At 40.5% G+C, this 19,704-nt stretch overlaps 3 protein-coding genes across 8 annotated transcripts in view; 1 reads left to right on the forward strand and 2 right to left on the reverse strand.

The window, feature by feature from the left end:
• Positions 1-1,404: 1,404 nt before the first annotated feature.
• LOC119730173 lies at positions 1,405-7,392 on the reverse strand. The gene is made up of 4 exons (XM_038202958.1): positions 6,836-7,392; positions 5,667-5,781; positions 4,270-4,386; positions 1,405-3,277 (listed from the first exon to the last, which is right to left on the reverse strand). Exons 1-4 carry the CDS (start codon positions 7,034-7,036, stop codon positions 3,120-3,122), a joined length of 591 nt encoding a protein of 196 aa, XP_038058886.1. The 5' UTR covers positions 7,037-7,392; the 3' UTR covers positions 1,405-3,119.
• Positions 7,393-11,771: 4,379 nt separating this feature from the next.
• LOC119730172 lies at positions 11,772-16,187 on the forward strand. Its single transcript, XM_038202957.1, has 4 exons — positions 11,772-11,983; positions 13,282-13,402; positions 15,206-15,406; positions 15,896-16,187. Exons 1-4 carry the CDS (start codon positions 11,831-11,833, stop codon positions 16,138-16,140), a joined length of 720 nt encoding a protein of 239 aa, XP_038058885.1. The 5' UTR covers positions 11,772-11,830; the 3' UTR covers positions 16,141-16,187.
• A 1,372-nt stretch (positions 16,188-17,559) lies between these two features.
• LOC119730168 (EF-hand calcium-binding domain-containing protein 5-like) overlaps positions 17,560-19,704 on the reverse strand; it is a 48,174-nt gene continuing 46,029 nt past the window's right edge. For all 6 annotated transcript variants that reach the window (XM_038202951.1, XM_038202952.1, XM_038202955.1 and 3 more), the window contains one exon: positions 17,560-18,940. In XM_038202951.1, coding sequence (XP_038058879.1) covers positions 18,759-18,940 — 182 coding nt within the window. In that variant the 3' untranslated portion in view covers positions 17,560-18,758. The remainder of the gene's footprint in view (positions 18,941-19,704) is intronic.

The following is a 19,704-nucleotide window of genomic DNA, read 5'->3' on the forward strand; positions in this document are numbered from 1 at the left end:
GTCTCCAAAGGGATTCTATTGAATATTTTTAACGTTTAAACTGAGATTGTATCGCTGGTGATGTTTAGACAATTGCGACGACGATTCTTGAAATCACATTTTTTGGACGAGACGGGTTTTAGGGTCATTGTGTTTAAATGGTGATATTTTCCGAACGGATTGACCAATTTCAGTCATTTTTTCATCTAAAAGTACCTCATGAAATTGGCTTTCCAGTCATTATTATCTTTGGTGCTACATATTTTTTAAAATATGAAATATAATTTTTGGGGTTTGGGTTCCGCTTTTTTTGACCCACCCTGTACATATCAAATATAAGGAAATCCCCTGAGTCGATTGATAAAACATGATTTACTTTGTTGAACAAAAATGAACCGAGTATCCAGAAAATCAGCGCCACTCCTCTGACAACTTGAATTGTTAGAAAATCCATAATACCCTGTTCCACTTTACAATAAAGTACAACTTCGCACCTCTTGACTCAAGCATTTCAATATACTTAAAAAAAAAAATTTAATTGAAAAGATATCCAACTTTCACATGCCCAACCTTAATATACCATAACGTACCATATTAAATACCAGTAAACCATACCATATTAAAGGGAATATACATCATTTGCTTTTGCTGTAATTTCAGAAATGGATGGATTTGGGGGGTAGATAGTAAAAAACAAATATTGTTAGGCCCAAAAAAAAAACTCGGTCTCTGGTCAGACCAAAGTTCCGAAATTGACGCGGCGATGCGGCTTTTTTTTTTTTTTTCAAGCTTGGATTGTACAGACAAGGTGGGGTACTATTTTGCTTTTTTTTGGTGTCCTCATGTACATTGGTGTCCTCCATAATTTGCCTTGGTGCTCTCGATCATTTGCCTTGGTGCAATTTCCCATTCCTTGGTGCTCTTTGGTAACAAAAATTGAGGAGGTGCGGCAAAAGAGGGCGCTGTTGGAGCTACCGCGGAACATTTTGGAAAAAAAAAGATTGACGCGCATGATTAAAATCGACGCGCGCGCTGACCAGAGACCGACTTATTTTTTTTTTGGCCTTACACTGACTTTTTTTTACGTTTTAGGTTGGAAGATGCTATGAAAACCAAGAAAAACAATCATTTTCATGTAGTCTGGTTCCCTGACTCTATTTAAGATGAAATGGAGCAGTTTATAGACGTTGGGGAATTGTTACATGTAGGTCAGGAAACCAGTCTAGCTGGCTTGTACCCGTTCATAGGTGTGTCATCGATTGCAAACAAATGCGGACTAACTGAATATGGTCAATTGGAGCCAGGATTTGAAAAAAGCGTTGGAAATTGATACGAAAAAAAAACCACTTGAAAATGACGGTACACCAGGTACCATGATTGTACAGGATGCTTTAGACTGTCATTCACTAACAGTGCAGCAAGGTATTTCAAAATAATTTGGTAGGTTTATTTTTTTATGTTTGCAAATATTATCTTTTCCCTTTAAAGGTATTTCAAGCATACACTGTTTGAACATCAAAACTATTGTTTTTATCTTTAAAAATATATCTACAAATTAAAATTTAGAAATATTCATGAGCTGCTCAATGACTGAAATTAAATAATAGAAAATCCGAATTTAGAATTAGCATGCCATGCATGATATAACAAGTTTGCTTCTGAGAATATATGACAAAATAAACAAGTCTCATTTAACACACTCCCACTACCGTTTATATGCTCATTCACAAAAATAAAAATGATTCAATATTGTATTTCAGTTTCACCCTTCATCAACACAAACGGGACTCGAACCCACCACCTCCTGCTTACTTGTCTTGCCACTCCACCACCACACTTGCCAGGGTCAGCTGGCTGGTTCGAATGAATCGGATATAGACGAAATGTGACCTGTCATCTCAAAGTGAGCTTAAAGTTGGACTTTTTAAGAAACGAAATATTTATATATATCTGGATTCTGCAGAACAAGAGCTTTCCAATGGTATGCAACATTATGGGGTACTGAGTTCGGTAATGAAAATATAGAACACGAACTTACAAAATGTACTTGAAGTTGTAAAACTGATTCCTGAGAAAATGGCATTTACAAATCCTGCAGTTGTGTGACAGTGAATGAACAGTCAACTTATACTAAAGGGATGAAATTGGTTAAAGTTTTTTGACGGAACAAACAAGAATTGGAGGTGAAACATGACTTAGAGATCAAGGTTTACCTTCAAACAAACAATCGACCACCCTTTAAAATGTTGGCTTCGCCCCACCGTACTGCAAACTGATAATTTACGACTTAAAGCTCATTTTGTGGCGAGAGGTCACAGACTGAGCATGTTATCACTTGTAAATTCACAGTGCAGTGACCCTTATCATCAATAGCCAAAGCACTGAGCCAGCTATTATTTGGAACTGTCCCTTGACGGACTATCTGAACAAATACTTGAGCTTGTGCGTTCACCTATGAAGAGGTCGTCTGTGCGTGTGCCATGATAGCTTGCTCAGGCCGGTCTGCAGCAGGGGGAACCACAAGCAATCACTGTTTTTCAATGACTAGATTTTGGGGGAGCTTGCCAATGTAAATTCTTTGTTTGTTTGCCCTTCTTTATCAACAAATTTATTAGAACTGCATATTCAGTACTGTCTGAGGGCTTGCTGCCCTAAAAATTCCATATTGTACTTGTTTCATTTTTTGGCCGAATAAATAATAATAACAATAATAAACGCAGTAATTTATATGCAATGTAAGAAAACGGTTATATTTATGGAATGGCCAAGTGCCTTTCTAGACCAATGAAATTACAGCATCAAAGACATGATGTAACAGTACAGGTTTAGTAAGAACGAAACCACTTACGGCCAAAGCTATGGAGTTGCTTGGCACAAAGGCAAACATGTGCTTAGCACAACATATTTGCTTAAAAGATCTTCCAGCTGAGCGAAAATATAAAAAAAATAAATTGGGAACAAGTCAAGAACATACATACATCAGAATTTTCAGGTTGGTAAGGCCCGACACAATGTCCACAACTTGTCTGGAACTCGTCTCGGATATGAATGGAGACGGGCCTTTACTTGTTTCTAAGCAGAATCATTATGTGCTTAGCAGCTCCACAGAGTTGGCTTTTGGTAACAAAATTTGTAGTTCTTTAAAGGGTAGACTTCCAGCGTTCTTTGTCAACGAGTTTCCCCCAAAGGCTGTTGAAGGGATGAATGTAATTGGTCGGCTGACCCTGCTGGTCCACCAATGGCTTGTTCTCATTGGCCCACTTGAAAATACTGCCCTCTAAGTTGAAGAAATTCCAATCTACCCAAAGAACAAGGGTAAGCAATGTGTTACTGTTCATGGATTAATTTTCCGTTAACTTTCTTTTATGCTGACTTTCTTTGGGGGGTTAGTATTTTAGAGCAAATATTGTTACACTGACTTAATAGAAGTTTTAGGTTCGTAGATGCTGGAAAAACCAAGAAAAACAATCGTGTTCTTGGTCGTGGTTCCCTGACCCCCATTAGAAGAAACGGAACAATTTACAGACGTTGGGAAATTGTAAGGTCAGGGAACCAGTCTAGCTGGCTTGTACCCATTCATAGTTGTGTAATTGATTGCAAACAATATGTGGACTAACTAACATGATAAATAAGAAGCAGAACTTGAAAAAATTGTTTTTTTCCCAACGCTGGTCGGCTGACCAGCGTTGGAAATTGATACAAAAATACCACTTTTCTTAAAAATGTCAGTACACCAGGTGCCATGATTTTACAGGATGCTTTAGACTGTCATTCACTAACACTAGTAACAGTCCAGTAAGGTATTTCGTGATAATTTGGTAGTTTTGTTTTTTGATGTTTGCAAATGTCGCATATTCTCTTTAAGTTGCCTCTGTGCAAAATCACTCATTTGCTCACTTGTATTTTGCCTCCCATTTATAAACATCTGGTAGCAGTGTTCCTGACAAAGATATTTTTACAGAACTTATCCATTTCTGTAATACCCCAACTCACAGGAATGACTTCATCAAATGTTGTTTTCTAAAGGTAGGTTTCCAGGTTAGCCGAGTCTCATGGTGCTGCACGATTTTAAAGAAAATGTTAAATGTTAAAGTAACATTTTACATTGTGCGAATGTGTTCACTTCGTTTTTAAGTACAAAGGGTGTGCTTTTGGGTTTCAATGCAGCCTTTGATTTTGCAGTGTACATGTCAAATAATATAAATCAGCAACAATGCACTCAACAGATCAACTGTTTTATAACTTCAAGGAGAGATAAGCTTGCAGCTGAAGGCACTTTAACATTCTTACATTTATACGCCGGGTCAGGCTTGGTTGCTTTCTGTAGTTTATCGGCCAGCACGGAGGATCGGTAGCCCACTGAGCAGTACAGGACAACTCTGGCCGCAACCTGCTCTGGGGACTGGCCTGTACAAAACAACACACGTAAAGTATATGTCTACTATTAAGCGAATATCTCTATGGGCTCTGCGCATGAACTACAGGGAATGCTGTGCAGTCTGATTTTGCAGGCTGGTTCCCAGCCCACAATGAGATTGGAATGAGGGAAGTGAGAGGTCGGGTGGGAACCAGTCTACATGTAGAAGTGAGAGTTACCGTCCTTGCTTGTGTGTGTTATCATCACCTAGGCCTATTGACACCTAGGCCTATTGACAACAAACCAGGGGGATTTCTGGCACTGATAGTGTTGTATAAGCACAATGCTGTCTTTTCATATACAGAACCCAAACCCAAACCAAAACCTTGTTTGTAATGTTCATTAAAGGGAAAATACAACATTTGCAAACATCAAAAAATAAAACTACCAAATCATTTTGAAATACCTTGCTGGACTGTTAGTGAATGACAGTGTAAAGCATCCTGTAAAATCATGGCACCTGGTATACTGTCATTTTCAAGAAAAGTGGTATTTTTGTATCAATTTTGAATGCCGGTCGGCCGACCAGCGTTGGAAAAAACTGGCTTTTTTTCAAATACTGGCCCCAATTGACCATCGCACTTGTTTGCAATCGATTACACACCTATGAACGGGTACAAGCCAGCTAGACTGGTTCCCTGACCTTACAATTCCCCAATGTATGTAAACTGCTCTGTTTCTTCTTATATGGAGGCAGGGAACCAGACTACAGGAAAATGATTGTTTTTCTTGGTTTTTATAGCATTTTCGAACCCAAAACCTCAAAAAAGTCAGTGTAACTATATTTGCTATACATTTCCAACCCCCCAATTCCATCCATTTCTGAAAATTACAGCAAAAGCAAATGATGTATATTCCCTTTAATCAGTTCTGTGTTTTATAGCTCCAAGGTCAAACAGACTAAAAGTATTAAATACAGATGGGGCAAGGTTGCATTTCCCAAACTTGTCCTGCAGATTTCTAATTCTAATGAGAATTTGTGTTTTTCCCCCTGCTCTTGTGGAAGAAAATCATGTGTCACTGTGGTTCCTCAAGGAATATGGCCCTGTCCCTACCACATGGCTACGGCCGGAAATAACACGCGCACCTATGGAAGCCACTGGCTAGTGGCTACAGCCACTGGCTAGCGGCTACAGCCACTGGCTAGCGGCTACAGCCACTGGCTAGCGGCTACAGCCACTGGCTAGTGGCTGCAGCCACTTCCCACTGACTCGTTTGTTATTGCTGGCCATAGCCATGTGATTCGGGCACGGCCTTAGTCTTCTCTTACAGTTGGCTTCTTGCATCATGAGTATCTTGACGCTCTCCATGTCCTCCGTCTCGAAGTTGACGTTGATGCTTTTGGCAATGTGACTGATGCCGTACTCCAAATCTGGTCTTGCATCCTACAATATACATGAACTAATAATAATTGATCTTCCCAGAAAGGTATATTTTATGGATGGAGGATTGGCCGAAGGAAGGGGTGGGGGTGGGGAAGGGGGGGGGGAGTGGAGGCTCATGCTCATAATTATTAAGATTCATACTCTGTTAAATGTCAATGACATAATTTTATTAGCACTTTATTCACAGTGCTGGCTGAGAGCTTGTAAAAAACTCACAAGCTTGCTCTCGTTGCTCAGGTTGAACTCGAACCCATACTTCCAGCTTACATTCAGATACATGTCTAAATGTATGCACTACTAAGCAGTCAAAACCTCATGTTAAAGGTAGAATGGACCATTTGTTTTTTTGTGTGCATTTTTTTTGTTTAAAGCAGAATTTGTTATTTCAAAATGTAAAGATGGATGCTTAAATGATCCGATGACATTTTAGGTCTGTTAATGCTGCATAATAGGGAGGTTTCGCAAGCGAACGGATACTCTTACACTTACGTTTAGCTATCCGTGTCCGTTTTTTACTTACGTGTAGCGAGCGAGATATATGCGTGTCGTCTGCACGTTTAGCGGATAGTGAGTGGCGTATGACGTCATAACTGATGACGTATCCGTCGCACTAAACTTATTCGTTTGCATGCGAAACCTCTTTGTTATATTTTGAATTGCACCGCTTCACAGATTCGCTCAATTACAAACCAACTACAAATGGAAATTTCCAAAAATGTGTCACTTGACATATCTTTGAAAATGACCCTCTTTTATTGTAATCTTGAAAATTTGGCAGCATGTCAGGAGGAATAATTTCACAGGGAGTTTATTGTCATTACTATCTTTAAACCAAGTAAGATTTTTAACAATAATTCGGTTCGTTACTCTTTAATAGCAAATGTCCACTCTACTACCCTGGGTAAAGAAATGGAATAAATAAATAAATAAAACTTTGAAAAAAAAACCAAGTCTGTTTTGGATTTAACCATTTTGACCATTCAACAAAACAAACAAGGGGTCATTTCATTTTAACATTTCTCATCCCCACTCTTAAATATAATGTACATCTTACAATAACAATCAACTTGCTGTGTTTTCCCGCCGTGCTGGCCGCACTGTCCGGCATGTCGGTGTTTTCCACCCCATCCATCCACTTCTGCAGGGTCGACGTTGTAACGAGCTTGACCGTGGGGAATTTCATCCGGATTCCCTGAATGGTGGTCCGGAGGGCCAAGGAGGTACTCTGGGCATGGGAGTCACGGGTATGAGACATTCTTTACTTTAGATCTTAATTTAAATGCAGTCACAGAGTACACTGCAGCAGCACTAGCCGTTGCTACTCACACGGGACTCAATATCCGGCCATGCTAAAAATGTTTTGTTTTGCGCAGCCGGCAGAAAATGTCCATTGTGATCGTACCTAAGGAAGTGTCATTATCCATAGCTAACTGTGGATAAAAATAGCGAGTTACTGTGTGGTAAGTCAATTTGGACACAGTCTTGTATCTTCTCAAGGGGGATTTAGAGTCAAGTATGTTGTTGGCCAAAAGACCTCTAACGTAGGGGTCAACTAAATTTCAAGGCGGCACTTGATTTACTAAAGCTCAGGGTCAACTCTGGTTTATTGTGCGCAGGGTGACCGTAACGTCAGAGCCAAACTCTGCTAAATGCACATCAAAAATCTGTCAGATTTAACGAAAAATCTGCCAAATTCCCCAGAATTACTCGAAATACACTATAAACACTTACAATCACATGCAGATTGGTAGTATTACCTTAATTAAGATTCAAATTTCATAATAAACAATCTAGTCACATAAAGACGTTGTGAAATTATTGATACTGAAATTTCAGGTAAAACACGGATCCGGCCAAGACGAAGTTCGTTTTCCAGTGAACCTCAGCACCTAGACCAGCCAACCTGTCCCATTATGAAAGGGTTTGTTTGAAAGGATTGAAGAGTTTTTTAAAGAGGTTGTGGAATGCTCGAAGACATTTCCGTCATTTTTTTGGTATGTATATAGCTTAAGGTGTGCTGAAATGAAAACGACTATTATGTCTGTCATGAAATGAGTACAAAGGGTACTTTTGAGAGCTATTTTTCAGGTCCTGTTTTGACCCGAACGCGCAATTTGTGTTAAAGTCGTTGTTGCGGGCAGCAAACAAAACACAGTAAATCGTGACGTAATAATCAGGACTCGTGTATGCTACTCTGCATCGGGAGTCCTGTTTATTACGTCACGATTTACTGTGTTTTGTTTGCTGCCCGCAACGACGACTTTTACACAAATTGCACGTTCGGGTCGAAACAGGCATGACAGGACTTGAAAACAGCTCTCAAAAGTACCTTTTGTACTCATTTCATGACAGACACAATAGTCGTTCTTATTTCATCACACCAGAAATGTTTTCGAGCATTCCACAACCTCTTTAAACAAATGTTCACTTTGTTGTTCAAATTTGCTTTTTTTCTGTCAAATTTATAACTATTTTTGCAGAATTCTGCCAGAAATCTGCCAAAAAATCCATTCTGTCAAATTTTCTGTCAAACTCGTTTTTTTTAACAAAAATTCTGTCAAAGTTAGCCGAAAATCGGCTAAAACGGTCACCCTGATCGTGCGGTTCTTTCGTTCATCAGCACCTGCACCGGCAACCTCGTCCCCAGGGTGTCGAGCAGTACGCGCCCACCACTACCTGCTCTCTCTGACTATTGGAAACGCCGTTGGAAATAAAGTAAGCACTGGGGACGAGGTTGCTGCAACGGTGATATCGAAATGGCCGGCTGGCGCGCGCAGGGAAAAAGGTTAATCCCCCAACTTTTGCTCGAGCCGCTCAGGCGCGATCGCATCAAGTGTGTGTGTGTGTGCAACGTCGTGACGCGTGGTCTTGAGAAAACAATGTTGGTGAGTAGTATACGCGTAACACATGCGCGTAAGTAAGAAACTTTGATTTGTCCAAAAGTTGTTGGTTTGAAATCATGATAAAAGTCATTGTTCACAAACTTTAACGAGATTTAGATCAGTCACTAGGGCTACTTTTTGACCTCAAAAATGATAGTGTAGAAGGCATACGGATGCCTTCTAGTTAAAAGCATATAGAGCAAGGCCTACGTAATATTAACCAATATAATAACAATAATTTGGTAAACTAATAACTAGTAGGCCTAGTAATGTTGAAGTTCTGTAAAATAAGGTGGGGGCACGGGAGCAACGGCCATCCATTTTAGGCCGGGCCTGTTGCCCCCCCCCCCCGAAGGAATGTTGCAACCTGAAGCCACTTTTTTCTTCATACATCATCTCACTAAAGGTCAGTCATCATTGCAAAAATGTTGAAAAGACATGAATCTGCATGGGGACTGAGCTGAAACATTTAATAGTGACACTGTTAGGAAATACTTAAAAAAAATTCTTAACTCCATAGACTGTGTACACAACCGCTGAATTGTCTTCTGGTAGTACTACATTCTTCCCCCCACCCAACCCTTGTGCCCCGTCCCAACCTTGTACTCCCCCCCCCCCCCCATCCCTGTTCAATGTGTGCATCAGATCTCAACTTCCAAGTTCCATTCGTATTATTAATTACAAGCTGATTTACCCGATCATAGATCGGGTAGGGCGTAGTGTTGGGGATGAAAATGTGGGGAGTTAAATGTAAACGGGGGACATAGTTGAGGAGACATGCAGTTATAGAAAAGCAAGTTCTGTGGTGTGATCTGAGACAATTTCTGACCACTAAAACCAATTTGAGCAAAAGATCATCTTTTAAAGTTTTGAGTTTGGAGTAATTGATTCAGCTACATGTATTCTGAGCAGTAAAATCATTATTGTAGGCTACAATTTTTATTTGGGGAAGAAAAAGTGGGTGGGGGGGGGGGGGCAAACAATGTCCCCGCTTCAAAATGTGTGGGGGAGGGGTTCCCCCTGCCCCCTGTCGATATACGCACATGATAATTATGTACCATGGCAACTGTCTGTTTATGTTCCCGTTGGTTTGTTAAATTGGCATTTTGTGAGGCAGTCGAATTTGGAAAACGTAGTGAAAAGGTTATTGTAGTACACAGGCGAAGGCTGATTGTACAGTTTTGACAATAAATCATAATGCAATAAAACGTGAAGGTGTCATTTGAAATGAAAATGTTGAGTGTTACCATAAAATGACTACAAATGGTCTGAATCATGGAGGAAGGTCATAATTAATTAAGTTTCAGTATTGGACTCTTCCACAAACGTCTTGAACTTCTTACAATTTGCGAGACCGTCTGCGAGGAAAAAGTCGATTCAACTTTTATTCAAGTTGGTTCAACCATTATATATAAGTCTTATAAGAGCAAGTTTTACTCGGCCTCCGAGAAATGTTTGCTCCTGAAAGGATCCGAGACCGCGGCTTCACGTCCGTGGAAAAATGTGGAGGGTGTCTTCCGCCGGGTCGGACACTTTTTTTGTCGATTTTTTTGTGACTGCGTTTAAGATCGCGATATAAACGTACAAACACCTATAGAAGGTTGTCGACGTACGCTGGTCAGGGTCAGGTGTGCAGCAACTAAATTCTTGATTGGGTTTTGGAAGCCAGGTCTTGAATGTTTGAAGCAATGCATTGATCCTTCGTTGATCCCAAACAGGCTCCCGAAATTATAACGCGACACTGAATTATACGTGGCGGGCAGCGAACTCGCACTACGCTCAGCCTTGGTGGATGCATGGAGCTATAAACACATGATGGAAGCAACCGACAGAGCACTATATCACGTCACATGCTTGTGCTTCAAATAGCGAGCACCGTAGACCCAACCTCGTTTCCAGGGTGTGGAGCAGGCTGCAGTATGCGTTGCCATCGACGGTTTTACGCATAGCCCGGAAGTACTACGCAGTGTAGACTTTCGATTGGTCAGACCGCGCAAGGCATACTAATGTTAGTCCTTCTGAGTATTCGTTGTACTCGGATCGGCGCAGGGGCGGCAAGCAAAGCATATGAAACAATAGGGACACTTGGTGGCCACGCACCATGGAGAATTTTTTTTTTTTGCCAAGGTCACCCCAGACTACCGTTTGGTGAACACTTTTGCAGAACGGCCGAATAGAACACGTAAACGAAACCCCTACGTTGACCTCGCTGACCTCGCACAGTCTAGACTCGCAGAAAAGCCAGCACGGGGGGCGGCCATGGCAGTCAACGTGAAAGCGCACACGACGGAAAATTCCTGTGCAAAACGCAGTCACGAAAAATCGACGAAACGAATCCGTACGAATTCCCGGTCCGTACGGGAAAATTAGGACGACTCGAAGTGTCCGACCCGGCGGAAGACACCCTCCGTATTTTTCCACGGACGTGGAGCGATTTTGGCGCCGCGGGAGCCCGCGGTCTCGGATCCTTTCAGGAGCAAACATCGTCTCGGAGGTCGAGGCCGAGTAAATAAGCCTAATTAAAGATGAAACCTCCAGGCCTACAACTTCATTTTCTCACTCCGAAATTCTCTGAAACTGATCTATATACATTCGGGATTCCCAAGCGACAATATTTACGGCCTCAGATCGACAAATTCGGCATTTGTACTCACCATAGTTCGGTTTTTATGACTGAGCGCAGCTCTCGCAAAAGGTAAAAAGCAAAGATACTAGCGCCGTATAGGGCTAGGAATGATCTCTAGCTAGCAAGACGTAAAAAGCAAAAGCTAGCTAGGGCAGCCGGCAAGTTCGCGCAAGGACTATAGTTAACCATTGGTCGACTAACGCTTGCCCGAACTCTGTCTAGTCGACGATGGTTAACTACGCTAGTCGACTATTTGGAACCAACCTACTGGGGTTGGTTGCTTCGCTGGTAACCATAGCCGCGCGCGTTCATAACGTACAGCAGGGAGCCAGGATCCAGACGTTTTGCAATGACATTTTGACCAGCGTTCGACAAGAGACGTTTGCACTTTGCTATTGGTGCGCAGGCGTAAGGTACGTCACAAATCAACCACTAGTCGACTAATGGTCCTTGCCCGAACTTGGCCTAGTTGCTTAAACAAAATCAACAGAGGGCGGGCTGTATTTTTTTAAGTTAAATAGATCTGGAATACGTAAACGAAATGGAATTCCACATTCGGTCTTGTGTTGTGCCGATAATGGCATTGTTTTTCGTCCTGGTTTTAATGAGCCTGTGTACACTTGAGACAGATGCATCTGTTTCGGAAACATGGGAGAATTTGAAGAATTCTGACGCCGTGCAACAAGCACAAAAGGTAGGCTAAACCTGCGCCGCAACAAAAGGTCCGTATTTGCATGCAATACATGCAGTAAACATGGTAAATGTTGCGTACACGTACATGACGTAGGCCTCGCCTATACGGAGCTGGGGGGGGGGGGAGCACACATATTACTAATTTCTTAACATGCAGACTCCCATCACAGGTACAAATATTATAGTGAATGATTCTTTTTGTGATTAATAACGACAAAGATTTGATTGAACAAACAAATATAACTTAAGGCCAAAATGATGATTTCAATTCAAATTCTTACCAAATTTTTAGCCACTCCTGCCCTTCAGCAGCGCGTTGCAGCTCTTCTGACGTCACTGTCGGGCTATTTATTGCTTTAATCACAGCTTTGGAGCAATCTCCGACAGCTCATCACTTCAAAAATTCTTTGTGACTGGCCAGTTTTCTAACATTTGTCCTCCCGATCTAACATTTAGTAGCAAACTATTTAGATGATTCCGAACACAGTACTTGTATCATCACCAAATGTTTAGGTAGGCCTAAGTCCCAAACAATAACAGTGTCTTTTTGTTCTCTTTTGGAACGGGGTTCTAAACTGCATGACTACCCATTAAAAATACATCATAATTGTCTGTGCATTTTAAATGAAGGCAAGTACAAGAATCAGTTGTGTCACCAATTGCCAAAACCAACCACTTATGTGCAAGCATGACTGCAGTGGGCATGATCTGGTACACAGTACCCTGTGGAGACATGTGCATAAATAGGGAACAAAAGAGTGTATACGTCCCACAGGGCAATTTCTATAGGTGGATACGTCTCCACAAAGTTATCACGATGCATGAAATAGATAAATGGATTTTACTCAAAAACTAGGAATTTCCAAGGTGTGTTGATTTGTCGCCAATTGAAGTATTTTATGTAAGGCATATGAAGTCCGAATTTCAGCCCAGGAAATTAATTCTGGTTAAAATAGGAGCATTTTGAAACTCTAAAATCTTAGTACACAAGAACAAAGAAATGACTCCACAAGGATACAAATTCCAGTATGTGTGTGTTTTTGTTTATTTCCCTTCCCCTGCCTTTTCCCCACACCCTCCCAAATTTAAAAACATAAAATATTACATAAATAATTTAAAAAAAATTTAATTACCTTAAATTAAATAACATTAAATTAATGAAATACTAAACTAACTGCACCCTTACCAATGGATGAATCTCATAATTATTGAAGTCTGTAAACATGGTAAAAGTAATAAATCCATCCTGTATAACAGCGGAAATTTTCTATCGATGTAGCTGTTTCTTCTCTCTTCCAGGAATGGTCTCGTGCAAGCGCTAAAACACAAAGTTTCATCAATAAGGCATCGAGTGGAAAGCTTACAGATGACATCACCACTTACATCGACAATACCTTGATGAAGCTGTTTAGTATCAGAGGTAGGGTCAATACTGCAAGCTACAAACATATTTTGTAAGATCATCAAGATTTTGCTTTTTACTTTGAGAGAAAAAGTCACTGAGTAGTATAAGTTTTAAAACGATCTATTGCTTCAATTGCCATGGCATATATCTGTACGTGTATTAACCCTAATCCCTTGGGCTCTTTTATAAGAAAGTATCCTGAATCCGCCAAAATCCATCAATTTTGCCATGCAAAAAACGTTGGTGGCCAGTGAGTCTATCAGAATCCACCAGTTAGGCGGGAGTAAACTTCTGTTGAGATCCTGAATCCGCCAAAGTCCCCCAACAGCTCAATATAGAGGTATCCTGAATCCATCAAAATCCTGCAGTTCCGCTAGGCTTACAATCCTGAATCCATCAAAGTCCCCCAGTTTGTGCAATATGGAGGTATCCTGAATCCGCGTCGACAAAATCCCCCGAAACAGGGGGTTGGATTTTGATGGATTCAGGTACGTTAAGGTTACAGCAAGAGGCTGTGGGTTCAGTTCTCGGGCAAAGTAAAGTTGTGAAGTTTATTCACATTAGTGGCAAAAGGTAGTGATGGGACTTTAATCCGGATTTTAGAAAATCAGTTTGAATCCACTGTTAGTTTCGATTTAGGAAACGGGAAACCGTTCAACTGAACTGTGACTACAGCATTCTTTTGTCATTCTTCATCCACTGTTATTTGTGACCTGACTTGTGATGGATGTGTAATTTGACCTGCGACGGTCTCAGCTAGATATCTTATTTATATTGGGTTTTGCTGACTCGGATGGGACTCGAACCCACTTACTGCTTACTTGTGAAGATGTCTTACCACTCGACCACCAAGCTTGCCGGGTCGGCTGGCCAGTTTCAGTCTGATGTAGAAGCGGGCATTGCACCGCAACCAAACCCACTATACTGCACTAGTAAGCAGGAGGTCATGGGTTCGAGTCCCACCCAAGTAAGCTTGTGATATAAAAATGTTTGGTCGCCGTACCTGCTGATACATCAGACTCGAACCAGCCATCCGACCCCAGCAAGCTCTGTGGTAAGATGTCTGGTTGTCTGCACAAGTAAGCGGGAGGTCGTGGGTTCGAGTCCCACCCAAGTAAGCTTGTGATATAAAAATGTTTGGTCGCTGTACCTGCTGCTACATCAGACTCGAACCAGCCATCTGACCCTGGCAAGCTCTGGTCGTGTGGGATGATATCTGGTTGTCTGCACTAGTAAGCAGGAGGTCGTTGGTTCGAGTCCCACCCAAGTAAGCTTGTGATATAAAAATGTTTGGTCGCTGTACCTGCTGCTACATCAGACTCGAACCAGCCATCTGACCCTGGCAAGCTCTGGTCGTGTGGGATGATATCTGGTTGTCTGCACTAGTAAGCAGGAGGTCGTTGGTTCGAGTCCCACCCAAGTAAGCTTGTGATGTAAAAATGTTTGGTTGCGGTACCTGCTGCTACATCAGACTCGAACCAGCCATCCGACCCCGGAAAGCTCTGTGGTCGTGTGGTATGATGTCTGGTTGTCTGCACTAGTAAGCAGGAGGTCGTGGGTTCGAGTCCCACTTGAGTAAGCTTGTGAATTTTTTCTCGCTAGCCCTGAGACAACACTGAGTGTTTATAACATACGTCGGCAAAGGGCAAAACCCAATATAAAACTTGACATCACCTGATGCAAATTCCATGTTATGAAAAACTACATGCGTTCTGTTATTGTGTTCCTAGTTCTAGTGGTGTTGTTTTGGTAAAAAAAAAAAAATTACAGCATGAAATAAATGCCTCCCCTTTTTTCTTTAACACCCTGATAATTCAGTAAGTGAACTACAGAAGACGTTGAAGAAAGCCCAGCAGACCTGGCTGGGCCCCGCCCTCATGGGTCTCTGGGTTGTCCTGGGTTACGTCACTCTCAAGTTGACCTCAGTGACCTCCTGTCTGGTTGTCATGTCAACCACGCTCCTGCTTCACTCCATCTACGGCTCCGTGGTTGTCTTCACTCAGGTTGTCGTTTTTATTGGTGAGTTGTTGTGCACCCTAACCCTGCTAAATGCAACAGGAAACAACATTAAGTTAAGTAATTAAGTAAAAAGTTGTTGCATACTGTTGTATTTAATAGCAGGCATCTCAAGTCCCGGTGCTTTGTTGCATCTTGTTGCATCTTGTTGCATCTTGTTGCATTTAGCAGTGTAACTGGTCATAGGTCCAAGGCAATATAACATAATCCACTGAATGCGTTTAATGCAGTCACCCTCCAAGAGTGATGCTAAACAATCGATACTTGAATGGCAAATTACAGAGTTCAGAGGTAACAGGGGCAGGAAAAAAGTCACACTTTGGATCCTAATTTATAGAATGACCCATGCACATTTACATAACAAACTTGCCAACAAATTTTTCTGTAGTCTGAAATTGTCGCAAATGATGACAGTGTGCAGTGCCTTCTGAAGTTCACAATGTTCCTAATCTCAATCTTTTATGTTATCATTAATATCATTGTTTGCCGTAGGCTTGTGCATGTACGTCACCAACCTGATAGCCAACAACCTGGTTTTGTCCATCGTCACCATCCTCACCTTCTACGTATCCTACTCCATCTTTGGCGTGTGCCGACGGGGAACGCCCTCCTCACAGAGCGTGCTCTATGACCTGGAGGACCGGGTCATGGACCTGAGCCAGCGGACGGCCGGCATGGAGAGCAAGATGGAAGGCCTGGAGCAGAAGATCGACCTGCTGCTGGAAGGCCGAGAATGATACGTGTCATCCAAGATTAACGACTAAGTTATTCCACCAAAAAAAAATCTAATCATTTCTTGTATCATTTTGGTGTTAGGGAATGGACTTTATGTATGAATAATAGACGGTTATGTATGAATAATAGACGGTGGTTTGTCGTCATCAGCAGTGGGGGAGACGGGGCATGTACATACGGGGTGAGTCAAAAAAAGGAAACCATATGGCACCCCTTTTTTTGAAGAAGTTGTACATGTAGTGCGTTCAAGATCTAGGATGTGAAACTAAGCCCAAGTAATAAGCTTTCTTTTAGTACAAGAATCACTCAAATCGCTCCTGTACTTTTCAAGTTATGGACTTTTAAATTGATTCAGTCTTGTGGTATGTTACAAATGGAATTTTGTTCAAGTATTTTGAATGTTGTCGTTTGTGTGAAATGAAGGTGAAATCATTCTGGTGTTGGTAAAGGTTATTTTTTATTTGTTAAATATGCAATACTGGAAATCACGTTTCTTTCAAAAAGTGTATTGTGAATAATCATAAACTTGTTTTGGTTTTAAGCTTAAAGAAACCGATTTTATGAAGATTCCTTGTTGTGGACGATTAAGGCTACGATAAGTGTTCCCATGCAATAGTTGTGACAATTCACAAAGCTTTTTGGAACTTTTATCAGAAAACAAGAGATTCAGCATGCTGCTTACCATCTAAATGACCAGGCTGATATACACGTATCTTAAGGGTTAGAGGGTCGGAATTTTCAGTCCTAGTAGGTTTTTTCAAAAGTTTTTTTTTAACGTTTTATCTAACATTCTCATTCATTAACTCTACTAGACCTATTGTGATCTTGATGAATTCAACAAAATCATGAGTTTTAAACCACCTAAATTTACAAGAAATTCTGTTTACTGTTCAGAATGCAAAACCAAATTTTCCAAGGTTAAATACTTTGAATCTGCAGGGCAAGGGATAATAACGTTAAAAAAAATGCTAAAATGTCCACAAATCTTGCCACTTTAGGATTGTAAATTTGTTCAGTTTGCCCTCTTTTTTTTGTCGTTACACTGAAAACCAAAAAAAATCCATCTTTTGTATTCACAGGAAAATAGAGTACTCCTTCCCTTTATGATGTTCCAACCATTAATTTTTTTATTTTTCGGCATGTGATTTGTATATTTATGGTGTTGGTCAAATTTGTCTTGTAATGAACTTGTTCTTTGAAAAGACCTGTAGATTTGAGAAAGTATAATGTATTTTGTGTGTCAAAAAAAAAAGCAACTTGTGATATTACTATACCTGCTTTTTTCATACTTTTGGACGGATTTTAGTTTTGAACTAAATACTTGTAGACATTAGCATGTTGGTACCGCTTACAATAGTAGTATTGTTTAGGAATAGTGTAAAAGCTAGTTACACAATAACAAAAATAATGGCAATGTAAAATCTTGTTTTCAAGTTTAAATTTATTCAAAAGGTCCTGGACGGAGTATTATTACTACAAAACCGGAAATAAAAATCATGCCATTTATTTCATTTGTACATCATTGTGTTATTATTTCAAAGAAATTGTTATTATAAAAAACTGTGAATTTGCTCAAACTTGGAATCATATACAGTAATTCCTTTTTGTACTTTTAAAAAAGCACAAAGATAAAAGGTAAGTCACATTTTGAATTTTTAGAAATTATTTAGAATTTTCCTCTGTGATTTCAAAGCAAACAAATAATTAAGACTTGTGCATTACATATACCCAAAACAAAATATACATTTTGTACAAGTTTAATGTTTCCGTCTTTAATTAGATTTAAAACTTCCGTTGGCGACTTGAATTTTTACAGTTAACCCTAACGCATGATTTACTAGGAACCATACCCATCCTGGCAAATTCCAACACCATATGGGAAACTGTGCACACATATTTCTGACTTAGTTTCTGGAGGTGTGCCAACCCAATGTAAAAGACTGTCAGTTTAGGGGTACTGTACCCATCCTGACAGATTCCAACAAAACATGCCGTTGGGGTTTGATGGGTTGAGTTCTGTTAGGGTTAAGGTATAAAGAGTACTTGTTTTGAATACAGGCTTAAGTAAGTTGCCATCAATTCTGTAAGCTTCAGTAATCTGATTCAAGATGTACGTGGAATCAACTCGGTGAATTTTACACATGAATTCAATCAAATCTTACAACAGTGACAACACTGACCATATTTCTTGTGTCATCTATTAAACCGGGAAGCATGTGTGCTTTTAAATTTCAATTTTTAAGCTGTTACTAAGAAAACTGCTTAGTACCCCTAATTCACCATCTATACCAGTCAGTCACCTATGCATAATTATAAATTGCCCTTTTGCAGTCAAAGTTAAAAAAAAAAGCTCCAATGTAATACTGCTACATGTGTATCATGAACACGTTACGGATTTTCACAAAATAAGTAAAATTGGTTACACTGTGGATTACCAACAGCGTAATGGCTGCCGTAACTATACCCCAGTGTCTGATTCAAGTAGTCTACCAATAAACCCTCCAAGAGAGTATAAACTATTATTTGGTGATTGACTCTGGTACAAGAATACATGAAAAACGAGAGTTTTTATACAAAGGCAATGATAGGACTTGTCACTCCGTGTTTGTGTTTTTGTTATTTACATCTCTATAGCCCCACCGTCGTAGTTTTCAGCGGAGGGTGGCGGGGTGAGGATGCTTGGCTTGTGGGTCTCCTGCATCTTGCTGGTATGCTCCAGGAGGGACAGGCATACAAAGGCCCAGTTGTACAGGTTCTGGGCCGGGAGGGAGCCGTGCTTGGCCACGGCACCGTGAGGTACTTCTGAAAGTGTGGAAAGAAAAAAACATGGTTAAATCAAACAAATTATGGAATCTGACAGGAACTGTAGATTGACTACTCACAATAGTCAGTGAGGTCTATTCCATGTACAGGGTGGTCAAAAAAAAACCAACATTTGCACTTTTTCAGATGCACATTTCTTGGAATTGGGGAGACAAATTCAAATTGTTTCAAGATATTCCTAAACTACAGCATCTTCGTGGTATATGGTGAAAACGGCGCTGAAAATAAAGCCTAAATTAAGAAATGGCGATGGTTTAAAGAAAGATGGTCAAAACCCAGTTTGTCCACATGCAAGTCTATGGGATATGGTCAACACAATAGCACTGCACACACAAATAACTGCAATAATTGTAATTAGGTCTACATGACTGCCATAGATGTGGACAAACTACTTTTTGACAATTTTTCTGTAATTGGCCTCCGTTTCTTTGAGCCATATTTTTAACGCTGTTATCGCCATATAGGCCTACCACCTTGTAGTAAAGGAATGTCTCAAAACAACTTCAATATGTCTCTTCGATTTTGAGAAATCTGTGTCTGAGAAGGTGTTAACTTTTTTTGGACCACCCTGTGTACACAAATTCACATGGCATTTACAATGTGCATAATGGAGAGCCATTACAACTTTTCAATTCTGACGAGCTGTGTAACCTGTAGAATTTGCATGTGCGACGAATGCAAGTGAGCATGAGCCACATATGAGAGCTACTTGATAGTGATTTAGTTTACTTTTTAGCAATCCT

This window comes from Patiria miniata, unplaced genomic scaffold, assembly GCF_015706575.1.
Source record: "Patiria miniata isolate m_02_andy unplaced genomic scaffold, ASM1570657v1 HiC_scaffold_22, whole genome shotgun sequence".
Lineage (NCBI taxonomy): Eukaryota > Metazoa > Echinodermata > Asteroidea > Valvatida > Asterinidae > Patiria > Patiria miniata.

Coding starts and splice junctions, on each gene's coding strand:
- LOC119730173 (XM_038202958.1), bottom strand. CDS start 7,036: ATGTCTCATACCCGTGACTCCCATGCCCAGAGTACCTCCTTGGCCCTC. Junction 5,782..6,835: donor ACAGCAAGTTGATTGTTATT/GTAAGATGTACA, acceptor TGTATATTGTAG/GATGCAAGACCAGATTTGGA. Junction 4,387..5,666: donor CATGATGCAAGAAGCCAACT/GTAAGAGAAGAC, acceptor TGTTTTGTACAG/GCCAGTCCCCAGAGCAGGTT.
- LOC119730172 (XM_038202957.1), top strand. CDS start 11,831: ATGGAATTCCACATTCGGTCTTGTGTTGTGCCGATAATGGCATTGTTT. Junction 13,403..15,205: donor GAAGCTGTTTAGTATCAGAG/GTAGGGTCAATA, acceptor CTGATAATTCAG/TAAGTGAACTACAGAAGACG. Junction 15,407..15,895: donor TCAGGTTGTCGTTTTTATTG/GTGAGTTGTTGT, acceptor TGTTTGCCGTAG/GCTTGTGCATGTACGTCACC.